At 41.2% G+C, this 21,264-nt stretch overlaps 2 protein-coding genes across 6 annotated transcripts in view; one reads left to right on the top strand and one right to left on the bottom strand.

The window, feature by feature from the left end:
- LOC144070920 (receptor-type tyrosine-protein phosphatase zeta-like) overlaps positions 1–5,985 on the bottom strand; it is a 65,776-nt gene extending 59,791 nt beyond the window's left edge. For all 5 annotated transcript variants that reach the window (XM_077595469.1, XM_077595470.1, XM_077595472.1 and 2 more), the window contains exon 1: positions 5,508–5,985. In XM_077595469.1, the coding sequence (XP_077451595.1) occupies positions 5,508–5,568 (61 nt within the window). In that variant the 5' untranslated portion in view covers positions 5,569–5,985. The remainder of the gene's footprint in view (positions 1–5,507) is intronic.
- Positions 5,986–15,817: 9,832 nt separating this feature from the next.
- Positions 15,818–21,264, top strand: dld (deltaD). Its single transcript, XM_077596628.1, has 14 exons — positions 15,818–15,963; positions 16,809–16,884; positions 17,005–17,084; positions 17,380–17,448; positions 17,558–17,627; positions 17,707–17,807; positions 17,878–18,021; positions 18,102–18,203; positions 18,288–18,478; positions 19,154–19,324; positions 19,450–19,639; positions 20,262–20,399; positions 20,474–20,563; positions 20,851–21,264. Exons 1-14 carry the CDS (start codon positions 15,925–15,927, stop codon positions 20,914–20,916), a joined length of 1,527 nt encoding a protein of 508 aa, XP_077452754.1. The 5' UTR covers positions 15,818–15,924; the 3' UTR covers positions 20,917–21,264.

Here is a 21,264-nt window from a genome sequence, read left to right as displayed (position 1 = left end):
AGTTTTTGAGTGAAACTATCTTTATCACCATTAAAAAAAAATTTGCACCAAAGGAGATTAGGGAGTAAGGAATGAAGCAATGATTCTGCAAATCCAAACCCGACGGCTGAATCTCCAGAGCCAAAGTGGCTGCTGGCCTTCCAACAAAAGCGGCTCCACACTCTTGTTGCCAAGTTCTGGGCTAATCTTTGGAGAAAGGGATCCAGACCCAATGTGCCTCCTTCCTGGGTGCTTCTACTCCACTTCATAGTAAACAACGACATGCTCGTTAAAACGTGAATATTCATGAGCGTATTCAGACATGCAAGTTCCGCTAGGAAGCTCAATAACAGAGCTGGGAAAAGTAGATTTTTTTTTAACTTTAACTATACCAAAAATCTAGTAGTTTAAAAAAAATCATGTTCACACTCCAGATGTGATTTTCTAAAATTGAATATTTCAATATTTAACTCAAAGTATGCAGGGGTGCTTGAGATTATCCATCCTATAATTTTCAAATAATTCATCACATTGAATAATTGCTCCAAGTAAATATATGATCTTGATTATTTTAATTCCCATATATGTTAAACAAAGATGGTAAATTACTTTTAATGGGGAATATAGAGGGTGGTGGTTTTAACTGTGATTTTACCCAAACTTTGAAGTCACAATATTATATATCAATGGAATGTATTATTTAAAAACGATGCATAGTTATTTTCCATTATTATACAGATATGTATAAACATACCAATATGTATTTTTACTAAAACTAGAGATTTGTTAAATTTTTTTATTTTCTTTGGTTCTAAAATACAGATGTCCTCAGAGCCATTATTTCCTGAAGAATAACACAAACTATCACAAAACAACACAAATCTAAGATTACTTCAAGATCAACATTTAAACATTTAAAACATTGTTTCTAATTGCATGAAATGAGCACGAAGATTGACGCCGCCTGGCGGTGGTTGAGTAGAGTCGACTACAATACTGTCAATAGCCTGGTAAATTTCAAGCAAATTGTACGTATTTAGGGCAGCCCAGTGGCTGGTTAGCACAGCTAGGGGACTGGGTTCAAATCCTGGTCACGTCCACCTATGTGGAGTTTGCATGTTCTCCCCGGGTGTGCGTGGGTTTCCTCCCACATTCCAAAAACATGCATGATAGGCTGATTGGAGACTCTAAATTGCACCTAGGTATGAGTGTGAGCATGAATGGTTGTTTGTCTCCTTGTGCCCTGCGATTGGCTGACCACCAATTCAGGGTGTCCCCCGCCTCTGGCCCGAAGTTGGCAGGGATGGGCTCCAGCACCCCCTGTTACCCTAGTGAGGATAAAGCACTTCAGAAAATGAGATGAGAAATGAGACATGTAATGAATGTAATAGGAAAAATCTAAAATATTTACTACTTTCTTGAGAAAACCGGGCACCAGGTTGCCAATTGCAGGGCACAAGAAGAAAGGACAAATAATAATATTCACTCATCTATTCCTTTTCTGTACTGCTGATCCTCACAAGGGTCCCGGGTGGTACTGGAGCCTATCCCAGCCAACTATGGGCATTAGGCTGGGGGCAGGAAGGGGCAGACCTACAACCGAACCCTCTATCCCAGAACCACACGCCCACCAGGCTGCCCACTTCATGTCACAAAGCAAAGATTTTTCTCATACTAATTGGCAGCACACTATAGAGCAGGGGTCTCGAACTCAATTTACCTGGGGGCCGCTAGAGGCCGAGTCTGGGTGAGACTGGGCCGCATCAGGATTTCCACAAGAAAAGCACTGATAAAACATTCCAACGTTATCAAATATCTTTATTTTTTAACAAAAAATAATGAATTAAATAAATTAACTTAAAGATGAATAAAAAATAAATCAATCAGTAATACAAAACCAAATAATACTAATGAGCATACAGTAGATATACACTGGCTGGCTAAGTAGAGAAAATGAATTATTTTTATTCCGTTTAAAATGTCTGTATTAACAGCTCTTTAACCTTTAACTTTCTGAACTTGAATGGAACATTGAACATGAAATATTCTGAACACGGCTTCTCTTGCCTACTCCTTGCTGCTAGAGACCTGGCAGCGCTTCTTCTCACATAGTCACATTTGGCTTGAGGGAGGAAGCAGTGGAGACCCTCAGTAGAGCTTGAAGATGCTCATCAGTAAGTCTGGACCTGTACTTGGACTTATTGAAGTTCAAGGTGGAGAAGAGCTTCTCACACAAGTATGTGCTCCCAAAAAGGCACATGGTCCGCTTGAACCTTCGGGAAAGTTCAGGGAAGCTGGGGGTCAACTCTCTCAAAAATTGCCCAAGCTTGTCTGCTTCTCCACTCACCTCCCTGAACTTGGCTTTGAGTGCAGAGTTGCACTGCAGGTCAATGAGATCCATTTGAAGCTCAGGAGGGGCATCTTGCACATCAAAGGAGAAGGGGTCCGCAAAAATTTGAAATGTGGCTTTGTGTGTCTTGAAGTCTGCAAATCGGTGATCAAATTCCTCCTGTAGCTTCGAAATGGCCTCAACATACTTCTCACCACTGAATGGTGTGCCTGCATCCACGAGAGCCTTGCATGCTGGGAAATGGCAAAGGTTTGCCTGAGAGAGCTGGGCTTTCCATAACGCAAGTTTAGTGCAGAATGCTCTCACGTTGTCATAGGCAGCACTGACAAGTTGCCCCTGGCCTTGTAGCTTCTTGTTCAGTACATTAAGCTCATGTGTGATATCAACAAGAAAAGCCAAGTCCATGAGCCATTTGGGATCACTTAGCACAGGATCAATCAACTCACAAATGGCGTAGCTAGCTTTGACTGCTGCATTACTGTCTTTGGTAGCCTTCTTGAAGAGATCCTGTTGCCTCAGAAGACGTGTTTTAAGACTGGCAACCTGGTTGGCTCTCTCATCTCCCTGGTATTTTTCGTACTCCTCAGCATGTCTCGTAGTACAATTACGTTTCAAATTGTATTCCTTGTGCACCGCAACTTTTTCAGTGTAAATGAGACACGTCGGGGTGCCCCTGTGTTCAACAAAGAAATATTGCACTCCCCACTTTTCTTGAAACTGTCTGTGCTCATCACCGACCTTTCTCTTCACGGCAGGCTTTGAAAGAGACATCTCTGGGGCTCTGTAATATGTTTTTCCACTTGGAATGAGTCTCGGGTTGATCTTTCACATTCAGTCGCGCGGGTTTGTGGCGCATGTGCACTTTCGCTCTCCGTTTCAATCGCGGAGATGGCTACAGACACTGACACAGGCTGGATCACGGATCATAGCGCCTCATTCAGTTCTATGCTGAGAGCAGCGGAGGAGTGTGCGCGCCGAGCGGAGTGATCGGCCTCACGGCTTCTCCTCCGCCCAGCTGATTGGAGGAATGAATGAGTGAGTGAGCGAGGCACTGGACAGCCCGGCCGATGTCCCGCCCTCCAGAGCCGTATACCTCACCGTGATTGGTTCATTCAGCTCCGAACCAAAGTTCCTTCTAATTTTTTGTTGGTCTGAGCAGAAAGACAACCTCCCTGAGCGCACTGAGTACCAGTGTGAGCGACATCATCAGTACTCAGATGATTCGCCTAAAGACGTTTCGCCGACGGACGTTTGACAGACGGGCAGGTCGCCGAATGGACGTTCCACCGAACGTTCATTCGGCCGAACGGAGGTTTCGCCGAAACGGGATTCGAACGCTCGCCCCGCCGGATCGTGTGTGTACAAGTTTTTCAACCTCGGCCCGCGGGCCATATACGGCCCGTTAGGATTTTTAATCCGGCCCGCCGCCGGTGTTGTCCAAATTATAGTAAAAATCAATGTTCGTCTACCATCAATATCAGTTCGGGAATAAGCACTCTTGGGCAGGCAGATGTAGCAGAACCGAGCCGTAAAATGACAGCAATCGGGTCAAATCCATCCTAAAACAGCATTTAATGATTAAATACAAATACTGGATGATATCGCGATGGAGGCAAAAAAACGTCTATAGACGTCCATTCGCCAAACGGCTCAAAATGCTCTCAAATTCGGTCAAATCCAGCTGAAAACAGCGTTTAATGATTAAATACAAATACTAGTATTTGTATTTAATCATTAAACTAACAAATACTAGTACGACCTGTCCGTCTGTCAAACGTCCGTCGGCGAAACGTCTTTAGGCGAATCATCCGGTCACGACATCATCATTGCTCGCTATCGGCACACCAGTATCACACCTGCCACAAGCAGGTGCATGTCAATGTTCCCTCTAATTTTTCATGTAAAACATGCTGTAAAACAAGAAAAACATGAGTGGACAGAGCTACTGCCACTGGCTGCCACTTAAACGGCGCCATCATGGGGAAAGGGGTAAAAAAAAAAAATAAATAAAAAATAAAAAATAAAAAAATAAAAAAAATAATTAAAAATAAAAAATAATCGATCTTTCATATTAAGACGGGGGCCGCAAATTATCGTCCCGAGGGCCGCAGTTGGCCCGCGGGCCGCAAGTTTGAGACCCCTGCTATAGAGCGATTCGCATGTCCGCATTACAGTCCTGAGACCAAGGGTTCGAGCCCGGGTTCCATTATTCCTGTGTGGAGTTTTCAGGTCTTTAATTCATTTTATATCCAAACAATCTGAATTGCAGCTTTTGTCTAACCATCAGCAATCAGGTGAATAATAATTTCCAAGATTATGTGCCAAGTTTCTTTGTGGACACCGTGTAACATACATGTTACATATACACAATCGCATTGTCAATATGTTATATTTACTTGTTTATTTCCTTTTACCACATGACCTGTGATTTGTCATATCAGAAGTGCTTCCCGTAACCTAACATTTAAAATTCAACTGTCACATGTCCTTTTGGAAACATACTCACACATACTGTATATACTGTATCTGATGTGTACAAGTATTTACATATTTCAGACTGCAACCAGTTTGAAGAAATACACAAGGACTTGCAGAACTACTTTTAAAAGCATACTAAAACAACTTCTTATATAACCCAGTGTATCAAAATGCTCTACCTTTCACAAACTAGCCCACTTTAAGTACGATTTGTACAGGAAAATTAAACTGTTATGAATTTACATACCAAGAACTCCCCGTGCCTTTTAAAACTTGGGGTTTTGTTTGAAATATGACATTCAGTTAGCACCGGAACCACAAAAAGTCAAACAAGTTGAAGCACAGGCACTGTCAGAAAGGACCAGAAGCATTTTTTTTTTTACTTTTAGGAATGTAAATGAACCACCAATACATGCACCAGAGCAACACTGATAATTTGGAGCAGGAGCATCTAAAAGTAGAACCGAAAACCTGGGCATTGTTGTACATTCTGAATAATGATGTTTTTAAGGACTGTACCTATATTACTTTTTCCTCTTCCTTTGTTTCATATTGAAAGCCGTTCTTTATTTTGATTATCTCTGATTGTTTTATAATGCCCAAGTGTTGGATGTTGCATTTGTTTCTCCAACACTTTCAATAAAGTAGAATAAACTAACTTGATTAGTTGTGAATGCCTGAAATGTTGTTCGGGTCTGACCTTGCTGGAGCGTCAGTAAGATGTGCAATGCGGCTCGCAGCGTCGCGCTGTTCACGTCCATGTCCGTCGGTCGGACTCGAACAGGGTTCCGAGTACAGCGGGGCAGCGCGAGCGTCCGTCGAACAAGCCTTCCTCACAGCGCATCCATAACGCTCGGATCCTCCGAGCTCCGAGCTTCCTATTGAGGCGTCCTCACGAAACTCCGACGAGTTGTAGTATTTTTTCTCGTTCTCGGAGGACTCAGACAACCTCTTGGCTTCTCTCTTATTCTCTTTTTTGTCAATGAGCCGACGAGGCGGGGACGCGCCAGCTTGCGTGCAACGCCCCCACTCCACCACTCCCCCCATGAACACATACTTACACACAACTAAGTATACATAGACATTTTTATCTATTGTTGTTTCCTCTAATCTTTTTCTCTATAGCAGGGGTGGCCAAGTCTGGTCGTCGAGAGCCCCGATCCAGTCTGTTTTCCGTATCTCCCTCCTCTACCACACCTGAATCAAATGATCAACTCATCAGCAAGCTGTCCAGAAACTTGATGCCAACCCAGATTATTTGATTCAGGTGTGTTGGTGGAGGGAGATATGGAAAACAGACCAGATAGGGGCTCTCGAGGACCGGACTTGGCCACCCCTGGGATAGGGGGTCTTCACGACCGAAGCCCCCGCCCCTTTTGTGCCCCTCTCCCCTCGGCGAAATCCGCCCAATTTTAGTTAGATTAAACACTTTATTTCTATTAAACCACTCGTTATTTATTACTTTGTCAATATATGGCGAATTATAAGACATAAAACTTTTTTTTCAATCCAATATCCTGTTTTTTTCAGAGAGTTGGAACGAATTAATTTGTTTCCCATTCATTTCAATGGGAAACTTTACCTCGAGTTACGAGAATCTTGTCATACGAGCTCAGTCCCGGAACGGATTAAGCTCCTATCTCGAGGTACCATTGTATATGGTTAGCATGTCAGGATTACAGTGGGGGACCCGCGTTTAAATCCAGGTCGGTACACCTGTGTGGAGTTTGCATGTTCTCCCTAGGCCTGCATGGGTTTTCTCCAGGTACTCCAGTTTCTTCCCACATTCCAAAAGACTTGTATGGTAGGTTGATTGCCCTGCGATTGTCTGACCACCAATTCAGGGTGTCCTCTGCCTCTGGCCCGAAGTTAGCTGGGATAGGCTCCAACATCCCCCACAACCCTAGTGAGGATAAATCAGTTCAGAAAATGAATGAAATTTGATTGAACATTGATTGTGCAACCCCTTAAAGGTATATTCTGGCAAGGAATGTGAGTGCAACCTGTCAATCAAAGGAAAGTTAAGCGATGTTCACTCGGTTGGAAGTCATCCGCAATAGAGCGCACATTAACAGGTAAAATGTAGCAGATGTGTATGTGTATGTGTGGTAGTGACTGAGTGTGCATGTGTATGAGTAAGAGTGTGCGTTAATGCTCGCGTGAGCTTTGACCCCTATAATGTGACTGCCCCCTTGGAATGAAATGAGACTAAAACAGCAGCAGTGACCCAGAAATCATAATTCACTCAACTCCCGCTGTGTGCCTAAGCGTGTGTGTGTATTAAATCTGGTAATTAACAAAATGTTTTTTCCGCAATATTTTTTCTTTTATGTTTCTTTATACAATATTTTATTTTTGTATAATTTGGCTCTCATCTCAGTTTTTGGCCTGCTTTATCCTCATTAGGGTCGCTGGAGCCTATCCCAGCCGAACGCAGGGCACAAGGAGACAGAACCATGCACTCACACCCCTACCAAGGGGCAATTTAGAGTGTCCAATCAGCCTACCATGCATGTCTTTGGAATGTGGGAGGAAACCGGAGTACCCAAAGGAAACTCACACAGACCCGGGGAGAACATACACTCCACAAAGATGCTGTTACGATCGGGGACGGAGGACACCAAAGCAGGCAAAGGCAGCAAGTCTGGATGTCGAATTTTTATTGGAAACGTCCAACAGACGAGCAGAGGCACAAAAAGAAGTAGAGTAGGCAAGTTGTTAGTCGTGGAAGGAAGGTTGGTAACCGTAGGGTATGTCATGGAGTCCAGAGCGAAGGTAACAATGCAGGAGAGCGAAATCGTTGTCCGTGGTCCTGGGGCTGAGCATGGTCAGGATCCTGGGAGCAGAAACAAGAGGTTGTAGATTAGTAGAGGCAGGCAAGAGGACACTGCAAGAGAGTACTTACAGTGAACTGATTAAGACGATCCAGCAGCATGGTCATGTTCTTGTTGGCTTTAAATATTCCCCACTGGCTGATGAATCACACCTGGAAGCGTTTGAGTGACTAGGGGCTGGGCCTGTGATTGGGTGGCAGGCACAACCACCCACCAGTCTGGGGAAAAAACATATCCCCCCCCGTGAAAATGGATGGATGGATTTTTCATGTATACATTTTGTTTGACTTTTTAATTATTTATTGATCTAGGTATTTGAAACATTTTTTATTGATGTTTTTTAATTAATGTTTTCTGATACATTTTCAGGCAGCACAATGGCTGGGATAGCCTTTACAACCCTAGTGAGGATACTCCATACAGAAAATGAATGTTTTATTGTCATATTGATGCATCTATCAGTGAGTTAAGTGGGGCTATATATTGATTATTTATTGATGTATTTTTGTATGCATACACATCAGTTCACATTTACAAGTGAAATGTCTGTACTCTTTAATTGTCTGATATCCAAAGTGTTTTTCAACTTTTCCTCCTTGAGCGTGCGAACATATTTCAAAGTTGACAAAGAATGAGTTGACTGGCATCTTGAAACCAGAGAATACATTAGCATAATTCACACCGGATTAGCTCTAATGTATGCAAAAACTGCTTTACACTTGTTAGTGTCAATGTTCACAAGGGTGGTGGTGAGATGGTGGGGGGCAGATAAACTTTTTTGCCTCCTCCGAATAATAAAAGAGAAGAAATCATCAGAGGACGTCATTAGCTTTTATTTTTGAAAACTGTGACTCGTTCATTGGATTCTTTTCTCCTCAAGCCCCGCCCAGTCCATCACGCATGAGCAGCACTGTGGTTACCGTGGTGAAGCTGGGAAGCAGTTACCACAGTAACACCCAGACGCCCCGTTGCTGCCGTGGACCTATGTGGCTTCGTTTTTTGATAGTTTTTTTTCTTTTATGACTAAAAATGAAAAAGAAAATATTTGTGATGTTTGTAAAGTAAAATTGATAAAGTTCGCCTCACAGCTAACACACAACAAAGTAGTTGCACCTTAGCGATATATGTAATAAATGTCTCTCACGTTTTCCAGAGTTTCACTCTATTCAACTGTTTTCGTGCTTCATGATCTAGTTATATTAAAAACAAACAAAGTTATCATGCTGTGTTCGTTTTAAGCATTCATAGTATCAGTGGCGTGCCGTCAGGGCCTTCAAGGCCTTCTCTGCTGGCCTAAGAAATATCTGAATCACAGACTGATGTTAATTATATTTTGTCCATGAATACTTATTAAATAATTCCAAATTGTCTGTTAGCTTCCTTTCATTGCTTTCCCCCCTGTTTGCACTGTTTCCAGATGTGTGTTTTCATATTGAAGCATTTAACCAATCACATTGCAGCCATTATTTGTTGCCAGGATCAGAAATCTGCCTCAAGGCCTTCACAATCAGTTCTGCAGGCTCTGCTGCATTAAACAAGCGTCGATAATACTGTACGTCATCGCTTTCACCAACTATGATTGGCTAGTGATAGAGTGGCCTAGCCAGAGCTACCAAACTGTATCTGGAGCGAGCTGCACAAGCAAATATATTGTTGTGTTGATTTAATAGCAGTTTTGTCAACCCGCAATGGCTGAAGGAGGAGAAGAAATGGATTTCTTTGCAGATTTACTGTCAAAGCCATTTTCAAGATGGACTTTTCAAGAAAAAAAAGCTGGACATCATTAAGAAAGGTCGGACACCTTCAACGCAAGCAAGCCTGTCGCAACCGGGAACGGACATTTTCAGCACTAAATCGAATAAAAATGTATGCCACAAATACGACAGGACAGGCTCGACTTTCAGCATTAGCTTCGATGGCGATAGAAAAGAAGGAGGAAAGAAAGGAGGATGGATATTGTGTACAGTTTAAAAGGATTTTGGGTGAGTAAAATATGGCTATATTCCTAAATAATATTTCAATTGTATGAGGTTATTATTGATGATTTTTTACGTGTCGCAGCTATAGCTGCAGTAGAGGTTTTATAGCCAATAGTTTTTGAGGGTTGGATTGATTTGAAGCCGCTACTAGAAAATGCACGAACCGCCACTGCATAGTATACATCTTACGGTGTATACACAGCATTCGTTAAACATGTCGATGGATGCAAACCTGAAAGACCTCATGGACCTATTTTGAATCTCCCACCCCTGTCGTGGGCAGTTGAGTGACTTCCATTTTTAAAGGAAAAGGTGTTGTCCAGTGTCTCCGCCCAAGATCAAGTTACATGGGAAAGGACAGCAGCCATTAAAGGTGACAAAAACAGCGTGTGTGTATATGTGCAAGTGCATGGAAGGGTGATTTGTTGTTGAATAGTAGTTGTACTGTATAATCCCCTCAACATCATGGATTGAGGTAATGAGGTCACACAGAAGAGCATAGGGTGTCATAAAAAACCTCCCCCTCTTTAATCCACCACAGCCGCAACTCTTACTCTATGATACCTAACACACCTCCCTCCTTGGATTACTCCCCCTACTGAAGGGTCAGAGTTCACACAAGAGCTAATGGTCCTCAGTAGGTCCACCATCAAATGATGAAAATAAAGAATTGCTTTTCCTTTTCACATTTTTACTTTTTACATTTTGACCTACGGTGAATCCAAATAATAATGTTTTGTTGACCATCATGTCACTCAAACCCTTTAAGAGGTGGTAATACAAAATTTAATGGGACAGCGAGAAATTCCGCTTGCCACCTAAATGTTTTTTTTTCTCAAGGAAACTTCAGCTATAGTTGAGATAAACCACTCAAAATTGACAAATGTTATCTGCCAAATCTCAGATATTTGTCAGAATTATACACCTTCACACCAAACTTGACATTGCTATTGTGTTAAACAAGTGTTGTTACAGGAATGAATCTATTAAACTGTATCTATTCATATTTATAGACTATTGAACATATTTTTTGAATTTATTGAACATATTTTTTGAATTTATTGAACAAATTGAATTTATTGAACATATTTATTGAATTTATTGAACATATTTGTTGAATTCATTGAACATATTTATTGAATTTATTGAACATATTTATTGAATTTATTGAACATATTCATTGAATTTATTGAACATTTTTATTGAATTTATTGAACATATTCATTGAATTTATTGAACATATTTGTTGAATTTATTGAACATATTTATTGAATTTATTGAACATATTTATGGAATTTCTTGAACATATTTATTGAATTTATTGAACATATTTATTGAATTTATTGAACATATTCATTGAATTTATTGAACATATTTATTGAATTTATTGAACATATTGAATTTATTAAACATATTTATTGAATTTATTGACCATATTTATTGAATTTATTGAACATATTCATTGAATTTATTGAACATATATATTGAATGTATTGAACATATTATCATGTATTTCTTGACCCTAGCCTGCCCTACCATACTCTGCCGTATCGTAATGTAGTGTAATGTCACGTAACGATACGTCAGGTCACATCATGTCTTGTCATGTAACGTAACATAACATTCTTGCGTATCCTGTGTCAACCCTGGGGCCTTCTATCAGTGGGACATGCCTAAAACACCTCACCAGGGAGGTGTTCACAGGGCATCATAACAAGGTATCCGAGCCACCTTATCTGGCTCTTCTCAATCCAGAGGAGCAACAGTTCTACTCTGAGCCCCTCTCAGATGACTGAGCTTGTCATCCCAATTCTAAGTCAGAGCCTGGAAATTTTGCTGAGGAAACTCATTTCGGTTGCTCCTATCCGGGATCTTCACTCGGTCACAACCCACAACTGTGACCAGTGCTTAATTTTTAAATTAAAAGTCGAGGTCCTACAGGACTTTTTGGACTGATATGAAAACACGTGATGAGTATGCTTGCCATTCAGGCGTTTTCCGTGGTGTTGATTCAATGGCTAGAAACGCTTTATCAGCCTTTGAAGTCCGGCTGTCATTGAGGTGGGCGGCTCAGATCCGCCCGCCCGCTTCTTTGTCGCCCGCTGAACTGTGGAGATGGGATTGAGCATGGCTAATGATGACTCTCAGCATACCAAGCAGCCTCGGAGAGGCTAAACATTCTTCAAGGGCCCTACAAGTACAAATGCTTCTATTGCGACAATATGATGAACATTAGAACACACACACTTGCATGTACAGACACACACACACACACACACACACACATAAGCATGCCTCCAGTCTAACCCAAGACAAAGATTTACTGCCCTTCATCTAAAATCTAAGTCAGACAAAAATACTTTTCTTTTTTTCTTTTAAATTAAATACATCCATTTCAGGCGGCTCCGTGATGCAAGTGGTTAGCGCGCCAGCCTCACAGGTCTAGGGTCCTGGGTTCAAATCCAGGTCACGTCCATTTGTGTGGAGTTTGCATGTTCTCCCCGGGCCTGCGTCGGTTTCCACCGGGTACTATGGTTTGTTTCCTCCTACATCCCAGAGACATGCGTGGTAGGCTGACTGGACACTCTAAATTGCCCCTAGGTATGAGTTTGATTGTGTATGGTTGTCTGTCTCCTTGTGCCCTGCGATCGGCTGGCCACCGATTCAGGGTGTCCCCCGCCTCTGGCCCGAAGTTAGCTGGGATAGGCTCCAGCACCCTCCACGACCCTAGTGAGGATAAAGCGGTTCAGAAAATGAAATGAGATGAGACATCCACTTCACTGCAGAGTCCACATTTCTCCAGAAGCAACAAATTACTACTATGTTGTTGGCTTGTCCCATGAGGGGTCGCCACAGCGAATCAACTTTTTCCACTTCACCCTGTCCAATGCATCATCCTCCCCTAGACCAGCCACTTGTCATGTCCTCCCTCATTACATCAAACACTACATCATGTAATTTTATTATCCTTTTACCGATATACGTAAATGGAAGCCAAATTCCTATTACTCCCCAGACATGTCCAAGCCATCAAAGTCTAGGACTCTCTTATGTTGTCTCCAAAACGTCTATCCTTCGTTGTCCCTCTTAAACTTTTTTTTAGGTTCACTATCTCCACCCTCCACTTTGATCCAAGGCGCTTTCATCTCCTTTTCAGTAAAGTGGTAGGAATCACAATGTTCATAATAATTTCTGCTTCACAATAAATATGGGGGATAAACATAGGTGACATGGTGTTAATAATTATTTTAATAATTATTCATCATTAAACATTTGAATTAAAAATTGAGTTTAGCCAATTATTTTATTGTCAAAATAGATGATCTTAATCACTTAATTTGTTACATCGGCCGTGGGTTCGATCCCAGGTCGGTCCTCACTGTGTGGAGTTTGCATGTTCTCCCCGAGCCTGCGTGGGTTTTCTTCAGGCACTCCGATTTCCTCCACATTCCAAAAAATATGCATGTTAGGCTGATTGGCTGGTTGTCCGACTCCTTGTGCCCTGCAATTGGTTGGCCACCGATTTAGGGTGTGCCCCGCCTGGTGCTCGTAGTTAGCTGGGGTAGGCTCCAGCACCCCCCGCAACTCTTGTGAGGATAAGTGGTTCAGAAAATGAATGAATGATTGAATGAATGAATATTGTGGGCCCATTTAAAAGCTAAATGTGTCCAATTTTACCATCCACCCTCATTCTCGCGTCTCCAGCCAACATTTTGACCTTTTTAGCCATTCTGCTTTTATTCCGACACACTGAAGCAAAAATCCTTCAGAAAAGATTTTTCCCTTAACACTTTCATTAGAAAACCTTTCTTTTCCACATTTGCATTGACCACTGTAATCTATCTGCCGCCTCCCAGAGCCGAAAGACAAAAAGTGGGAATGCATAATTCATAAAGTCCCGCTGGAGCTAGAAGTGTGGCGTCGCTTCGAAGTTGCCTCAAAGGATTTTTAGGGCCTTTCAGTTCACAACACAAGCAAGACCCCCTCCCCGTTCTCATGGAGGAGGAGTGGGCACAAATACACTTCCGTGACTCACTCACACACTCAAGGCACTACACACATGCACACAGCTCATGAGGTCATTTTATTAGTCGCAAAAAATACTTGACTCTGTGCAATAACAGCAGGCAAAGTGTGGCTATGCAGGTTCTAAAGTTGTCGTTACGACATTTCTAAGTATTATTTGTGGACTCAGTCTTGAGCGAAGCATGAACAAATCCCTGGTATTATTCAGTTGAATTAAATTGTATTAGCATTTAACAAGAGTTGTTTGTTGCATACATTTTGTTCAGGTATGATTCTTTATTACATACATAATTACTTTTTGCCCCTTGAACTCAAGTTTTTGTTTTTTCAATAAATGTTTTTCCTGAAAACGCTGTTATTTTTAGTTTAATTTTGCTTTTATCTTGACATCTGGAGTTTGGCTTTTTTTCTATTTCTTGCACTTTTTGATGCAGCTTTTCATTCAATAATTACTTTTTGCCCCTTTAACTTAAGTTTTTGTTTTTTTCAATAAATGTTATTCCTGAAAAAGCTGTCATTTTTTTGTTTAATTTTGCTTTTATCTTGACATCTGGATTTTGGCTTTTTTCTATTTCTTCCACTTTTTTTCATGCAGCTTTCCCTTCTCAGACTATGAGGTAATTTGTGTAGATGTTTAAATGTTTAAAATTCAATACCACGATGACTGAATGAAAAGAATAATTAAAAGCTAAAATAATTTTGAGAAAAAACTCATAAAACATCCATCCATTTACTTTGTGAAAACTACTCTTCCACCGTGCCACCCTAATAATAACAATAATAATGCATTATAGTAAACGAATCCACATAGTATGCATATATATATATATATATACATATATATATATACATATATATATATATACATATATATATATATATATATATATATCTCAATACAATGCATTTGTGTATATATATATACAGACGCTCCCCTACTTACGAACATTCAACTTACGAACAACGGTACATACGAACATGTCTGCAAATTGCGTTTAAGTCAAAAAATGTTCATAAGTCCAATTTTGTATATTTTTCCGAGTAGTACTTCTTTCCGCCGCTAATACCGACGCCTGGCGCTGTGAGGGCTCAGCTCACTCAGCATCTACCTTCTTTGTTGCAATGCGGAAGTGCGTGAACGTATCTCCAGTGGGCAAAGAACCTTTTTCATTTGTATCATTAAATATCTCGTGCATCCATTATTGAATATGGTTGGTAAAAAAGCGAAATGCTTCGATTGAGGGAGTTGCAAGGAAGATGCAAGCCATTTCATTTGAAACGAGTGGCAATAATAACGAAGCTTGATGCGGGTGAGAGTGGTGAGCGTTTCAAGGGCATACAACAGAAAGATCGAGCAGCAGGACCCAAATATTGAACGTTGCACAAAGTTTGCAAATCAATTGAATGATGCCATACAGTGCTACCGCATCATTTATGATGAAAAAAAGAAGAAAACTGTGCAATCGTCGTTAGATCGCTTCTTTCGGCCAGTTTCTAGTAAATATCTCTCTCTCTAATGTATGTATACAGTACTGTATGTATTCTTTCCATTTTATTAAATGTTTTTTTCAGTACAAACCAATGTGTGTTACTTATACAAGCCTTAAACATACAAATGCACTTATATAAACCTTCAATATACTTATATAGGCCTTAAACATAAATTATAAAGCAAAATATAGCACTGAATCAACTTACAAACAAATTCAACTTATGAACAATCGCTCGGAACCTAACTTGTTCGTAAGTAGGGGAGCGTCTGTATGTATACTATATATGAATAAGGAGACGTTGGTTCTCCCTAGTGGAAACTAGCTCAAACTGCAGGCGATTTTGAAATTTACTAATTGTTTCATTCATATTGGCTGCCAGAAACATAAAATATTTGCACTAATTATGGAAAAAATACAATTTGTTTTTCAATTATTTTAAAAATTGTGTTTTTGCTTCACGTTTCACAGCGTTGATCAATTGTAATGATTAAATGGTTTTAATCCACAAATTTACATAATTTTACATTCTGTGTTGACAAATAAATCAGATTTGTCATACTTTTCTTGAGCATACTATTATATGAGATTGCACATTTTCTACCGCGTTTTGTTTTTCCTGGCAAATAACACAAAATGCATTTATTTACAACCGTTGTTAAGGCGTTTTTCGTCTTGTGCCTACTGACGTCATATTGCTGCGCCGTGCTGTCAGGAGTCCTTGGCAGGTTAGCTGGGCCTTCTGGAGGTGAAACAACTTACCTTTGACGGGAGGGCACGCCGACAAAATGCATACTTGGACGCAGTTATATCGAACAGTCGCCACGGTAAGGAGTCCACTTTGCAACATGACCACCTGCACTCGTTGTCGGTGGCAGAGGATCGTTTTTCTGTGATTTTCTTTGCTGCCGCGAACGCCCGGCTCGCCTAGCTTGCCGGCTATTTACGCAAGCCTTCATAGTGAAAAAGTACTATTTCTCATTTTGGATGTTTCACCAGACAAAATATTCACTCTAGTGTAAATTACTATAATTTTCCCGTTTTGTGTGATCGATTGGGTTTATTCGGGATTCGCAGACGGTTATTGAACTGTGTATAAAGCTTTCCCAAAAAGTTAGAGCGCTCCCGTTCTTTTTGATCCAACTAGAATGTTGAATCTGGTATTTATCAGCACTTTTTCCAAATTATTCGATGCTATTTAACGTTTAATGACACAATTATTCACATGAATTTAAACACAAAAGTCCTTCTGATACGCGAAGAGTGAGTTAGCTTAGCTATGGCTTAGCTAATGTTACTCAATATGTCATGTTATGTAAGGCTGCCTCGACCAAATCCTCATCTCATTAATTCATGAATATGGTTATATTTTAGTAAGATCGCCCCAACTGCGTCTTATAAAAACGAAAGACATCCAAAGACTCTTCTTGTTTAGTCACTACTATCCATACAATCGTAAGATGTTTATTAGAATGGCTACACAAACAATTACGTGTGTTCAATCTTGTGTCGATGACAGCTACATTTCCGTATACATTATCACCTTTTAAAATACGAATCGCACCAAGTTAGTCACTTTAAAAAAATAAAACTTTGCATCCACTTGATTTTTTGGCGTTTGTGTTTCCTGACAGCATTTCTGACAATTTTTTGTTTTGTCGTCACCCCATAGCGAAGTCATCAATTCCCATGCAAGCTACAAGGTGCAGCAGTTTTGTCGGTCCGAACGTATGCTGACAAGGCAGCGAGTAAGATAACACAATCAGTTACTGTACAATGTTCCACACCTGTCAAAGTACCTGATTTAAAGATGCTTAAATGGGGTTTTTATTTTTTGAAGTGTTGATGCCTTTTTTTATTGTGCGCAGTTGATGCAGACGTTACAGTGGTCGGTTCCGGTCCGGGAGGCTATGTTGCTGCCATCAAAGCTGCGCAGCTCGGCTTCAAGGTAAAACCCCCCCTCAAATTTTCAGTGTTTGCTGGCTCACTTGTGCTCTGTTATTTACATACATTCAAGGGTGTTGTGAAGAGCAAGTTAAAAAAAAAACAAATGCCATACATTTGCTATAGGAACCAAGCCAGATATTAAATTTCTCTAGTGATGAGAAAATAAAGGAGAATGTTACTTTTTATCATTACTTTTGAGTAATTATGCATTTTTTTATGTGTGGTCGTACACAGTTTTGTCATTGTAGTAGTAGAAAAGTACTTTTTTGACTGTTATGATCTCGGTGCCTTGACAGACGGTTTGTGTGGAAAAGAATGCCACGCTGGGTGGAACCTGCCTCAATGTGGGCTGCATCCCGTCCAAAGTAAGACCTTTCAAATTGTGCTTTTCATTGAGTTCTGTTCTTTCACAGGATGTATGATAATACAAAGTATCCACACTTATGTTAAACATGATGAAATGTGTGCACACAGGCTCTTCTGAACAACTCATACTTTTACCACTTGGCACACGGCAAAGACTTTGAGAGCAGGGGAATCGAAAGTAGGGTAGAAGGATGACGCCACACAGAAGCCCGAATGGCGGCCCTTGATAAATCCTGTCACATTGTCGTTTCTTTCAGTTTCCGGGATCTCGCTAAACCTTGAGAAGATGATGGCTCAGAAAAGCGGGGCAGTCAAAGCGCTCACCGGGGGAATTGCACATCTTTTCAAACAGAACAAAGTAGGACCCCTTTTCATCACACACTCCCCGTGTTTGTGAGCCCTTGTGATACGGAGTGCCATCCCACCAGGTGACCCACGTCAACGGCTTCGGCAAGGTGACGGGAAAGAACCAGGTGACCGCCTTGACAGCTGATGGCAGCCAGCAAATCATCAACACCAAGAACATACTTATCGCCACTGGCTCCGAGGTCACGCCGTTCCCTGGAATTGAGGTGTGCTTCCCGTGCCAAATGTCAAATACCCAATGAAAGTTCAGGTTGGTGAAATGCGTTGTCTGTTTTTGGTTTGGCAGATTGACGAGGAAACGGTGGTGTCATCGACTGGCGCGCTGTCCTTGAAAAGAGTTCCAGAAGAGCTGATCGTGATCGGCGCTGGAGTCATCGGCGTGGAACTGGTGCGCACCGTCTTCACGGTCACCTGACGCCTCATCAGCCAACGGGACGCCGCTGATCTTCTTTGCCGTCCTCGGTCCCCTCAGGGCTCTGTGTGGCAGCGTCTGGGCGCCAAGGTGACGGCGGTGGAATTCCTCGGCCACGTGGGCGGCATGGGTATCGACATGGAGATCTCAAAGAATTTCCAGCGCATCCTACAGAAGCAAGGCCTCAAATTCAAACTTGGAACCAAAGTGATGGGCGCTACCCGGAGGCCTGACGGAAAGATGGACGTGGCGTGAGTAATGCTGTTGGATTGAAATAATTGTGCACACGTTAATATTTATGCTTTCCTTATTCTTCTCAAAATTCTGACGGTGATTGTCTACCTGATTAAAGCACAGTGGTACCTTGAGATACAAGTGCTTTAACTTGCGAGCAATAGAAATAAAGCATGAGTGCTTTAAGTGAAGGTATTAACGAACTCAACTCATCTCATTTTAAGAAAAAATAGTAGTTTGGAAAATACTGAACCAGTATGTAAGGCAAAATATGGATCATTACTATACCTGCATCCAGTACCTTCGTACAGCTGCTAAATCGGTAGGAAAGCTAGAACAAAATAACTGACAGCTGAACATAAACTTTTAACCTTTATGATGTATGCACCACTGTTCAAAATTCTTAGCCCACCAAGATATTTGTTATTACGTTATGCCATGATCATGTACTCGAACTAGAAGGGTAAAACAGTAAGTGGAATAATAGATGACAGATCATTTTTGCAAATTATTTGAACTTTATTTCAAATTATTCAAGGGAATAAAACCTGTTAAAGAAATTGAGTTGATAAAATACACTATCTTGAAAGCAATGTTGGCACTTTAGAAACCAACGATGTATCAGCTACTTTTTAATGGGGATAATGTATTTGGTGAATGGAAAAAAAATAAAAATCTTTCTGCGGTGTTAGCGTGGAGGCGGCGGCTGGCGGCAAAAATGAGACACTGACGTGCGATGTACTGCTGGTGTGCATTGGCCGGCGACCGTTCACCGACGACCTGGGCCTGGAATCCGTGGGGATCAAACTTGACAACAGGGGGCGCATTCCCGTCAACAACCGCTTCCAGACTACCATCCCCAGGTACGTGACTTGATGATGTTGCAGCCATAAATTGAGGGCCTAGCATAAAATGTCTGTACAGCTCCTTCCCCTTCATGTCTGTCACGTAATGACGATTTCACATATCATCCTCATCTTTGTGACAGCATCCATGCCATTGGGGACGTGGTGGCGGGGCCCATGTTGGCGCACAAGGCTGAGGACGAGGGCATCATCTGTGTGGAAGGCATGGCGGGCGGCGCCGTGCATATTGACTACAACTGTGTGCCTTCTGTCATCTACACTCACCCAGAGCTGGCTTGGGTGGGCAAGACCGAGGAGCAGCTCAAGGAAGAGGTTGGCCCTCGAGCGAACAAAATGACTACCTGTCCACTTGCTTTTCACTAGAACAGCAGGCAACATGGTGTAGTTCAATGCTTTCATTAATTAAAAAAATAACATTAGCGTAGAGAACCATATTAAAAAGGATTAGTATAGTATCCTATGAATTTATTACTTAACAGGGGCTTCAAATAAGTATTTTAGTTTTCTTTATGGATAAAGATGATATAAAAAAGAGCTCCAGACCAACTTTTTGAATATTGATTTTTTATTATTTAGGTGCATAGTGGGCTCACATCCTTGACATTGAGGGGCACACATCATTTGACATTTGGTATTCCATTATCTTCCGCAGTTGGGTTTTACCTCGTTTTTTTTAGCTTTGTCAAATTATACTGACAAAAATAATCACACTTTTAGATGCAATCTGGAGTCAGTCTTTATTGTCTGAAATTTATGGTGCATAAAATTCAGAAAGAAAAAATAATTATGATTCGCTGTAAAGGTTGATCCTGATGATTTATGCACAAATGTATCACGCAAAAATGTAGTCAGGAGAATGCTGGCATATCCAGTTTAAGTGGACTTTTGGTATATTTAAAATGACTGATTCAAGCTTAATGTTGTCGCTGTTCAGGGTGTTCCCTACAAAGTGGGAAAATTCCCATTCGCTGCAAACAGCCGTGCCAAAACCAATGCAGACACAGATGGGTTGGTCAAAATCCTCAGCCACAAGGAGACTGACAGGATGCTGGGTGCTCATATCCTCGGAACAGTAAGTTTTTGCCAGGTTTATGCTGTATCATTTGCTACCTCTTTCAATAACACCACTTTGCCATCTGCTCATAGGGAGCCGGAGAGATGATCAACGAGGCGGCCCTCGCCATGGAGTATGGCGCATCTTGTGAGGACATTGCAAGGGTTTGCCACGCCCACCCGGTACGTTATGGCTGAAAGCAGCCGTCATTAAGTGTTAAATTTGACATTTTCAGGAAAATTCGATTCTGTATTTAAGTCCAAATTCAAACTACAACCAGGCGGCAACAAAATTGGATCCAAATAAAGCCCCTGGCAGGAATTATGCAGTAAAATTGGACACTTGTTAATCTTTGTTTTATTTTGGGGAATTCAAATTTGTTAAGACACCTGGGAACAGAATTGTAAAAAAGGAATAATTGAAAAAATTAAAAGGGCTTCCCCATAACACATGCGTTTCTTTTTTTCAGACGGTATCAGAGGCATTCAGAGAAGCAAACCTGGCCGCCTCCTTTGGCAAGGCTATCAACTTCTGATCCCCCATCTTTATTTTCATTTTCATGTCACAAGCGGCAGAAACAGAAGGTTGCAATACCAGGAACTTCCCACGTTAACGCTTACTCCAGAATACCTATGAGCTTCATCATCAAGTAAATATTCGATTAGAACTATATCCAGAGGGCAGATGAATATGACACTTTTTTTTTCTTTTTTACAGTGTAACTCGCAAAACATTAATCATAGCATTCGTTCTGAGCATTTATTTATTTTTCTTTGTCCTGTACGTTGGCACTTAGCATGTGTCGCCTTAGCCAAGACCTGTTTGGCTTGTAGGACATTTATCCAAATTGCAAATCTAAAATAAATACATCATGTGGTCAACA

This window comes from Stigmatopora argus, chromosome 3, assembly GCF_051989625.1.
Source record: "Stigmatopora argus isolate UIUO_Sarg chromosome 3, RoL_Sarg_1.0, whole genome shotgun sequence".
Lineage (NCBI taxonomy): Eukaryota > Metazoa > Chordata > Actinopteri > Syngnathiformes > Syngnathidae > Stigmatopora > Stigmatopora argus.
This window is presented reverse-complemented; position numbering and strand designations above follow the sequence as displayed.